The sequence below is a fragment of the Lepidochelys olivacea genome, assembly GCF_965140295.1.
Source record: "Lepidochelys olivacea isolate rLepOli2 genome assembly, chromosome: 11".
In the NCBI taxonomy this organism is placed as follows: Eukaryota; Metazoa; Chordata; order Testudines; family Cheloniidae; genus Lepidochelys; species Lepidochelys olivacea.
The window spans coordinates 11,008,882-11,019,612 of NC_140421.1; the positions used below are offsets into that span (position 1 = coordinate 11,008,882).

The 10,731-nt window shown below is 40.8% G+C and overlaps 1 protein-coding gene across 1 annotated transcript in view; it reads left to right on the top strand.

The window, feature by feature from the left end:
• PDIA5 (protein disulfide isomerase family A member 5) overlaps window positions 1–6,545 on the top strand; it is a 129,432-nt gene extending 122,887 nt beyond the window's left edge. The window contains 2 exon segments of the mRNA XM_084642897.1: window positions 1,392–1,526; window positions 6,281–6,545. Of these exon segments, the coding sequence (XP_084499023.1) occupies window positions 1,392–1,526; window positions 6,281–6,361 (216 nt within the window). The 3' untranslated portion in view covers window positions 6,362–6,545.
• Window positions 6,546–10,731: the final 4,186 nt, after the last annotated feature.

The window sequence follows — 10,731 nt, forward strand, 5'->3', positions numbered from 1 at the left end:
GCATCAGAAGCACAGACATCAGGCAAATAAAAGGTATTTTGCTCAGATTGCTTGGAGTAGGCCAGTGGAATGGAAAGTTAAAGTTAAAAGGCACCTGGTATTAAATTAGCTTTGAAACACTGTAGCCAGTAGTCACAATAATCTCATCTCTAATTGGTTGGCTTTTGTGTAGCATAGATTTAACACTGTGTAACCCTCCCAGTCTCCAGCAAATGCATAATGGAATTGTAAAGGTAAGTGTGTGTAAATTGCAATAGAACTTCAGAATAACTTCTGCAGGTGGTGCTATGTATATGTAGTAACAGTGGGATTGGGCCAGTGTAAGTAAAGTCCATTTTCCAAAAGAGCTGCAGCTGAACATTTTAAAAAAAGGCCTGATCCTGAGATGCATCCATAACTCCCACTGCAGCCAGTGGGAAGTGCTGGTTCTTAGTACCTCTCAGAGTCAGGTTCCCAGTGATAGGACGCAGGGTGGTAAAGTAGCCGTGAACCCTGTTTAGTCTGGGACGACATACTCTGGCTCCTAAGTTGCCTGCTTACAGAGAGAGCTCGTAAAGAGGGACGAAGCCAGTCTATAGTAGATCAGCAGAGAGTTGCCATGCTGGTCACTCTTTCTGGCTATTACTGTTGTTTGTAGCGTCTAGGGACCTTACCCGAGATCAGAACTCCATGGTGCTAGGCACTGTATGTACTCATAACACTCCTTACTCCAAACAGCTTGCAGTCCAAACTACAAGACAGACAAAGGGTGGCAGAGGAGTAAGGCAATTTACCTAAAGGCACACAGAAGATGAGTAACGGAGCCAGGATTAAATCCTAGGTCATCTGACTCTGGTGCCCTACCCACTACTCACATCTCACTTAACCTGGGAACGGGGTGAGGATTGTTACAGCTGCTTTGCGCATACATCATTAATGCCCTTTACACTTGTATGAATTAATTAATAAACATTGCACCATCTTTCTATATAAACTTTTCTCTGACTAAACTAAAGAGGGAAGAAGACGTTGCAGCCAGCCAGATACAGTAGTATATTTAGGGATAACAAAGATGGTTTTCTTACCCTATTAGCACTTGCAGCCAAGTAGTCCTAATTAATGAAGTTTAAGAGCTACAGTTCTAGCCAGCACAATGAATTGCTGCACCCCTAGAGAACAGAGTTCACGTCTTACCTAAGGGTTGTGCAAGCCAACGTTCTCCCCATCTCTGGAGATTATAAAAGCATTGCATATTTTGGTACAAGTGGTGGTTCCTATTCCAGACACATATAGGCTGCAACAGCAGAGGGTGTACACCTCTTCAATTTCTCACCCACTAAAGGTGCCGCTATTTGAAACAGCAGACAGTTATGGTTTTTCATCTCTTATGTGCTGTTCCTTTTGTATTTCAGATAGCCTATGCTGCAGTGGACTGTGCCAAAGAACAGAACCATGATCTGTGTAAACAGGAAGGTGTGGATGGTTACCCGACCTTTAACTATTACAACTATGGGAAGTTTGTAGAAAAATATAACGGAGAGAGAGGGGTAAGTATAAGAACAGGTTGCAATTTAAAAAAAATAACCGCAATGGGGAGAGGAATGACTTGTGTCTTTCCATTTTTGTTGTAAATGAACAGGACAGGGTAAACTTTCAGTGTATTGCAAAAGGCTTTAACTTTTCTGCTCCCATCAGTAATTCACTGGGCTGAATCACTGTGTACCACACCCATACGCACTTGTGAACTGGAACTTGTTTGGTCTATTTGGGGAAATCTGGAGTGAATTTAATGTCTTTCTGTTTAATAAAAAGTCTGTGGGTAGATGTAGTACTAATGAAAATGGGGAATGAATTGTATTAAGTAGAATCAGTCCCAGAGTTGGCAGGTGATGTGAAAATTGCTCCACTCAGCTCTACTAGTGCATCTGAATCTGGACTTGCCATACCCCAAATGTTTTAAGTCTATGAGTCTGCCAAATCATGACTGATCGTTGGTTTTGTGATGTGGACAAAACCGTCCTTAGAGTAGAAGGGGACCAAATCACTTGTTTTCATTAAATCGGATTCTAACCCGAGTTTCAGGAGTGAACAGTTGGTTCCTAGCTCATGGCTGGTTCCACTTTCCCATGGTGTTACATACAGTTGATCATACACCCTGACAGCTAGGTGCAGATATGGTGCAACACTTTTCTGGGTTTATAAAATGAGTAGAAGTGACAGAGCAATCTACTGGCTGTTTGGTTTGTATCTTTTCAGTCATAATAGCCTAGGGAGAGATCATTTCTTGAAAATTAATGACTGCGTAGAGGAAATAAAGGACTAAGGAGAAAACGTAGGTGTCCTCAACCCAGCCAATGATTATTGGCAGGGAAATGCCTGGCCCTGGAAGTGTTGCTGTTATAAACCTTGAAAATATAGAGTAATAGAGCCTCTGTATTCTTAAGGAGGATGAAAGTCTCCGGGAAGGAAAACATCAAACTGGAGCAGAGGGAAACAATCCCATAGTTGGGACCCTCCTTTCAGATGATGTCATGGTATCCTCTCGCACGGAGGATACCTCTCCGGGGGAGGGAACTCCAGTTATTAGGAAGAGACAGGTAATAGTCATGGGGGACGATCATTAGAAACACAGATAGCTGGGTTTGCGATGACCAGGAGATCCATATGGTGACTTGCCTGCTGGGTGTGAAGGTTGCAGATCTCTCGAGAAATCTATACAGACTTACGTGTAGTGCTGGGGACGAGCTGGTGGTCATGGTACACGTGGGTACCAAGAACATAGGGAAAGATAGGTGAGAGATCTCGGAGGCCAAATTTAGGCAGCTAGGTAAGAGACTGAAGTCCAGGATCTCCGTGGCAGCATTTAATTTCCGAAAAGGGAACGACACAAAAATGAGGAATTTAGTTAAACAGAAATTAAAAGGTACAGTGCCAAAAGTGAACTCCCTGCAAGCTGCATGGAAATTTTTTAAAGAAACCATAATAGAGGCTCAATTTAAATGTATACCCCAAATTAAAAAAACATAGTAAGAGAACCAGAAAAGTGCCACCGTGGCTAAACAACAAAGTGTAAAAAGCCGTTAGATGCAAAAAGGCATCCTTTAAGAATTGGAACTTAAATGGTATTGAGGAAATTAGAAAGGAGCATAAACTCTGGCAAGTGAAGTGTAAAAATATAATTAGAAAGGCCTAATTTTTTTTTTTTTTTTGAAAAACAGCTAGCCAAAGACTCAAAGTACTAGCAATTTTTTAAAAAGTACATCAGAAGCAGGAAGCTTGCTAAACAGCCAGTGGGCCACTGGACGATCAAGATGCTAAAGGAGCATTCAAGGAAGATAAGATCATTGTGGAGAAACCAAATTAATTCTTTACATCAGTCTTCATGGCTGAGAATGTGAAGGAGATTCCCAAACATAAGCTATTCTTTTTTGGTGACAAATCTGAGGAACTGTCCCAGACTGAGGTGTCATTAGAGGTGAGTTTGGAACAAATTGATAAACAGTAATAAGTCACCAGGACCAAATGGTATTCCCCCAAGAGTTCTGAAGGAACTCAAATGTAAAATTGCAGAACTATTAATGGTGGTATGTAACCTATCATTTAAATCAGCTTTGGTACCGGATGACTGAAGGATAGCTAATGTGATATCGATTTTTAAAAAAGGCTCCAGAGACGATTCTGGCAATTAGAGGCCAGTAAGCCTAACTTCAGTATTAGGCAAATTGGTTGAAACTGTAGTAAAAAACAGTATTATTAGACACGTAGATGAACATGATTTGTTGGGGAAGAGTCAACATGGTTTTTGTAAGGAGAAATCATGCCTCACCAATCTACTAGAATTCTTTGAGGGGGTCAAGAAGGATGTGGACAAGGGTGATCCAGTGGATATAGTGTACGTAGAGTTTCAGAAAGCCTTTGACAGGGTGCCTCAACAAAGGCTCTTAAGCAAAATAAGCTGTCATGGGATAAGAGGGAAGGTCCTCTCCTGGATCAGTAACTGGTTAAAAGATAGGAAATAAAGGATAGGAATAAATGGTCTGTTTTCAGAATGGAGAGAGGTAAATAATGGTGTTCCCCAGGGGTCTGAACTGGGCCCAGTCCTATTCAACATATTCATAAACGATTTGGAAAAAGGGGTAAACAGTGAGGTGGCAAAATTTGCAGATGATACAAAACTACTCAAGATAGTTAAGTCCCAAACAGACTGCGAAGAGATAGAAAAGGATCTCACAAAACTGGGGGACTGGGCAAGAAAATAGCAGATGGGACTTTTCAGCTTGGAAAATAAACAACTAAGGAGAGATATGATAGAGGTCTATAAAATTGGTGTGGAGAAAGTAAATAAGCAAGTGGTATTTACTCCTTCTCACAATACAAGAATTAGGGAGTCACGAAATGAAATTACCAGGCAACAGGTTTAAAACAAACAAACAGGAAGTATTTCTTCCCACAATGCACAGTCAACCTATGGAACTCTTTGCCAGAGGATGTTGTGAAGGCCAAGACTATAACAGGGCTCAAAAAAGAACAAAATAAATTCAAGGGGGATAGGTCCATCAATGGCTATTAGCCAGGATGGACAGGGATGCACAACCATGTCTGAAGAGTCCATAGCCTCTGTTTGTCAGAAGCTGGGAATGGACGACAAGGGATGGATCACTTGATGAAGCACCTGGCATTGGTCACTGCTGGAAGACAGGATACTAGGCTAGATGGACCATTGCTCTGACCCTGTGTGGCTGTTCTTATGAGATTTATAAAGGAAAGGATTCCAGCTCTAGAATCACCTGACTTAAGGGAGACATTGTCCAATTGTTGGAAAATGTTCTAGCTAGTGTGTTTGTGTACAACTGACTATTGGATAGAATTAGAATTACTCTACAGTGTCTCTCTATTTTGAACAAGTACTGGAGATTCTCCTTTAGTTTGATGGCATGGCCATCTGCTTTTGGAGCTGGCGAATGTGATTTCTGTCCCTGCTGCCATTATGAAGTCCTGAATAGACATAGCATGCAGCAAAGTGACAACCATGAAGTGCATAGAGTTACGGGTTTGTTGCAATATGATAGCAAAGGATGTTGTTACTAAAGCAGTAAAACACTTCAAAAATTACCGCGATCCTGGATTCCTTTTCTGTGTCAAAGGTTGAAGAATCTTGGCCGATAGCCTCCTATCGTGCAAAGGAGTTCTAGCAGTTAGAGGAAGGCACTGGGAGTCAGGAAGCCTGTATTCTGTTCCTGACTCTGCCAAAGAAACCTTTACTTGTAAATTAATTCCCTGGGTTGCACAAAGAACCACCTTTTGTTAACCAGGGCCCAGTCTAGTAACTGATTCTGTGTGAGCAAGTCCCTTACATTCATGTATGGCACTTCATGCCCATGTGGAGTCAGTTGTGATCTAAGGTCTAAGAGAGAGCCCTTGAGACAACCAATGCTGAGCAATATCATGGAATAAAGAATTGTGACAAATCTCTGTGCTCCTGGGTGGCAATCACATGTCTACTAGCTAGTTTTGAAGTGGTGCATACAGCATATTAATATGGCACTAATGTATGTTTCAGAGTTTATTAATGTAAAAGCATTGACAAAATTTGTGAGAAGCTCCCTGCCCTGTCTCTTCCATTACATTGTTGCCTTCTGTATTCTTTCTCCCCTTCCCACTGCCAGTTTTTCATGAGAGACTTGATGAGTCTAAAGCAGGGGTGGCCAACCTGGGCCTGAGAAGGAGCCAGAATTTACCAATGGACATTGCCAAAAAGCCACAGTAATATGTCAGCAGCCCTGCATCAGCTCCCGCCTCTCCCAGTGCCTCCCACCCACCGGCAGCCCCACTGATCAGCGCCTCCCCCGCCCGATCAGCTGTTTCATGGCATGTAGGAGGCTCTGGGGAGGGGAGGAATGAGGGCATGTGGCAGGCTCAGGGAGGGGGCGGGGCCTGTGGCAGAGCCAGGGGTTGAGCAGTGGGCCCCCCCCGGCACACTGGAAAGTTGGTGCCTGTAGCTCCAGCCCCGGAGTCGGTGCCTAGACAAGGAGCCGCGTGTTAACTTCTGAAGAGCCGCACGGGGCTCCGGGGCCGCAGGTTGGCCGCCCCTGGAAAGCCTCTGTGGATATTTCCTTTTCCACTTCATTGGCGGAGCCCTGCCCCAGCACATCGTTGTGATCAGACAGTACAGAAGCAACGACTCTGTTCTCTAGTCCACATTCCACATACATACCCATTCCTTGGTGTTGGGAGTCTTGAAACGTTGTTTTGGTGTCTTATTTTAAAAATTTGACCAACATTTTTCTTTCTTTAAATACAGGAGTCTGGATTTGCCAGTTTCATGCGAACCCTTAGAGAAAGAGACCATGAAAGGGTAGGGAAGAAGAAGGATGAACTGTAATTTCTGCCTCAAAAGATGTTTTCCACTGCACTGTGAATGGTCCCAGGTCCACTGTTACTGCGCCTGAGATTTCACATATTCTGAAGACAGAGACTTAAAAAAAATAAAAAATAAAAAATAACAGCCATGGCCATTTTGTACAATTTTGAAATAAAGTGAAACTACTTGATTTTTTAAAGGAAAACAGATTGTTGCCATATTCTGTTTAAAAACTAGCATTTTCTCATGATGTGAGAATATGCCCATCAACACTCCTATGCAAAAAAATACAAATATTTTTGTAATCTGTAGTGTGTCTGTAGGTGAAGATGTTTGATACGGTGATTCTGCATTTTTTTTGGAAGTGTATTACGATTCATGTAATAACTTTTTTTTTTAAATCGGTGGAGGAAAATGGGACTTTTGAGAAACATAAAAATCAGTTCAAATGCAGTTTTGCATGTTCTTCAGAGATGTTTGGGGGAACAATTTTAAGGTGCTCAGGGATAAATAGGGAAATTGAGTTAATGAAGACACTAGCATTGACCATTCCAGATCTAACTGATTTGATTTTTAATCCGCTGTACCGGAACTGTTTACATAGCTTTATAGAATGTATTGAGTCATTTTAAACAAAGTTGTCAAAAATCAGCACAGCATAGATTAAGTTCAGAATCAGTCTCATTTTTCAGCATTTGTGTCATCAAATGCCCCTGTAAATACGGGAGCAAATGTAGGCTGTTTGTCTTTTTATGTTTAGGCCATATGAAATGCATATTGAAAAGCAGTATATTTGATTGTATGTCTGACAGATGTGTAATATTTTTGATATGCAAAAATTACATACAACATGATTTGTGTACATTCCAAATGCTTGTCCATATGTTTATTAAATAACAATTTAAAAATGGAGTTATAGCATTAAAACTATTTCTTTAGCAGTCATGTTAAAGACTGTAAATCACTGTAAACAAATATAGCATCACTACAGCGAGCATGTTAAAAATTTGTGCTTGTGCTGTTCATGCTACAAAGTTACATTCATCCGGAGGTTATGTCTTCATAGGACGAGTTTTTTAAAATTCATTTTGACCTAAAAATAAATCAATAAAAAAAATTTGAAAATGTTTTAATCGTGAATCAGCCTTGTTTTGCAGCTCTTTCAGGCAATGTGCTATGTAACTAGCACCCGTAAGAGCTGGTGACAAGAAAGCAAAAGCCACTGCAGGTTCCATGAACAAGGGTCATTTCCTGTCTGATGAGTAAGGGGCAAGCCCATCGTTTAGCTCTTATAGATTGTTTTTTAGTGTATCCTTTGTGGCACTAAGTCTCACATTTCACACCCTCTGGTGACATTGAGCTGCAAGTTGACATAGCATCCTAATTAAATGGAGAACCATCACTTGGACCTGAACACTTTCTCTATTGCTATTAGAAGTTTGCAGATATATGAATACATAACTTATAAATATATATATAAAATGTATCTCTTTTGCCTGTCTCACCCCACCAGTGATGTATAGGGAGCAACTTCTCACTACACTGGTGTAGAGGTTAAGGGATTTCTCACACTCTTGTCTGTTTTTGGGTGCAAGTCTCCTCCTCCTCCTCCTCTCTCTCCTGCCCAATTAATGGGACTGTACGTTTGCCACTCATTAAGCTGCTGAAGCCATCACTGAGTAATCAGAAGTAAGAGCTGGTAGGCTGATTTATCTTGTGTGGTGGCCAGCTTGTTAGCCATGCCATAAATCTAAGCAATGTTGATGCCATGCCAAATATTTCCTCTTATTAGGCACCTCCTGAATCTTCCCACCACCACCAAAATTAGCTGTCAAGCAAGTACATGGATATTCTGCATGACCTAATAATTTATTACAACCTTCTATTTACCCTCCCACTAGTTGGTCTTTTTTTTTTTTTTTTGGCATAGCCATTGTTTTGCTTTATGTCCCATGCTCATTGGTAGCTATGGATCAGATCCTTTAAGGGCCTATTCAGCCTTATGTGTGAGAAAAAAAAATTATATACGGTGTTTAGATTCCAAGAGGGAAGATCTTCGGTTCTGGCTGAGTATGAAGCAACTAATACAATAAGTCCAAAACTGTAGACATGTTACTGTAATTTTCCTGATCTCTAAGTGGTTGTCACTGAGGAAAGGAAATACAACATCCATGAAATCCTAAGCTGTGGGATATGTCTATATTTGCATTAATAGCAGAGAATTTTAGACTTTTTTAAAAATAAGATCACAGCTGGCCAATGGTGACATCACTTCTTGGGACTGCTGTGATTTATCGGCTTTAGTAAATGTTTAGAATAGGACAATTACACACTGTGCTTTAGACCAGTAATTCTTTACAGCTGGTTACACGATAATAAAATTAAGGCGCCTAGTTTTTCTTTTGGTGTTTTGTCATGTTGCTTCTTGGACTTGGAGAGGCTTTTTTCCTCAGTTAATTGTGTGTTAATGTACAAATACAAAATACTTGAAAATAATTTACCTACTGTTATAAGGTCATTACTCAGCTGGTTTATAGTCAGGATGTCTTTGAAAGAGATGATTTTGAACAAGATGAACAATTAAATCTAATGGCTAACAAAAGCATTGCCTACTATGAACCAGAGTATATCAAGCTTACTTCCTAGCCTATTTAATTAGGTAACATTTGGGCCTGATTCTGATTTCCATTACACTGGTGTAAATCCAGAATAAATTTATTGAAGTCAATGAAGTTAATCTGAATTTACACCAGGGCAAATAAAATCCTATTCTGACCTGTTGAAGTTACACTGACTATTCAACTTCCTTTTTCTAAAATCACACTTAAAATTATCTCATCTTTTTTGTTTGTTTAACAAACTCTTACTTTACAGACAAAAGATTTGAGTCACGTTCTTTAAATAGAAGTCCAGTTTCACATATTTATCATACCCAGCCATTTGCAGAAGGTATGGATAGTCAAGCATGAATATGTACTGTTAAAGATGAGTAACAATCTCTTGTCAAATCAAGTATCAACAATAAATTAATTACTTGTCATTAATGGTTTGCAGTGAGTCAGAGAGGCTGCTGCTCTTGTGAACCATGATCCTGATCCTGCAGCCCTTGTCGGTATAATCCAAAGGCCCTTCAAGTCATCCACGGGAGCAGTTCCTTTGAGATTAATGATGTGAATAAAGAATTCATAGATTCTAAGGCCAGAAGGGACCATTGTGATCATCTAGTCTTATCTGTATAACAGAGACCAGAGAACTTCCCCAGACTAATTTCTAGAACGTGCCATGCCATTCTTTTTTGGTTCACAAGTTTCGCTCTGCATTTTATCTTTGCATTTTCTTTTTAATTCTTCCATTTCAGCCGCTCATTTTAGAGCTACTAGCTGAAGTTCTTCCTGTGTTCTGATAGCTGAGGGGGGCTGGGGGAGAGCCCAGCTGGTCTATTTTCCCTGATTAGAAAAGGCTACTGGACATGTAGTGCACCTGGCCAGACTACCAAGCTTCCCAGTGACTCCTTCAGCCATGATGCTGTTATGAAGTAGAGTCCTTTAAGACTTTTCTTTTCCTTGAATATAGGTGAAGGGCTTGCTATACTACCCGCTGCATCGACGGGCAGCAATCGATCCAGCGGGGGTCGATTTATTGCATCTAGTCTAGACGTGATAAATTGACCGAGTGCTCTCCCGTCGACTCTGGTACTCCACCGGAGCAAGAGGCACAGGCAGAGTTGACAGGGGAGCATCACACATCGACTCACCACAGTGAAGTCACCGCGGTGAGTAGATCTAAGTACGTCGACTTCAGCTACATTATTCACGTAGCTGAAGTTGCGTAATTTAGATTGATTTCCCCCCTCCAGTGTAGACCAGGCCGAAGTCTCTTTAGGAAAAAACGAAACTTTGTGCATAGAGAAGCCAAGCTCAGTGTGTTAGAGGTAATATAGTTCAATATGAGCAACCAGTTAGTGGAGGTAGCTGTATCTATTCAGGGATATCTTTCCATTTTGTGAGGTATGTGGAACCCCCGAGAACAATCAAAAGAAAAGGTGTATGTGTTTGGTAAACTATACACAAAATTCATGTCCCACTGTGCAAAGGGCCAGCCAAAGACTATGTACCACTTAATTCCTCAAAATAGGCCTTGTACTGGCCCTGCAGAGCCTTAGATTTCTTTGCTACAGGATAAAGCCCTATGTAACTGTATAGGTAGAGCCTTTCATTTTTGGTTTTTATTTTCTTTAATTTTTTGCAGGAATTTACTGGTGTTTGTTACTACAACAACAGGTGAAAATCAATGGAAAAAACTATTAATCCTTTTTATGGGTAAATATCTGGGTTTATTTTGGTGGAAGGAAGGACAGGGAAAACATATTCAGTAGATTAATTCTTTGATGA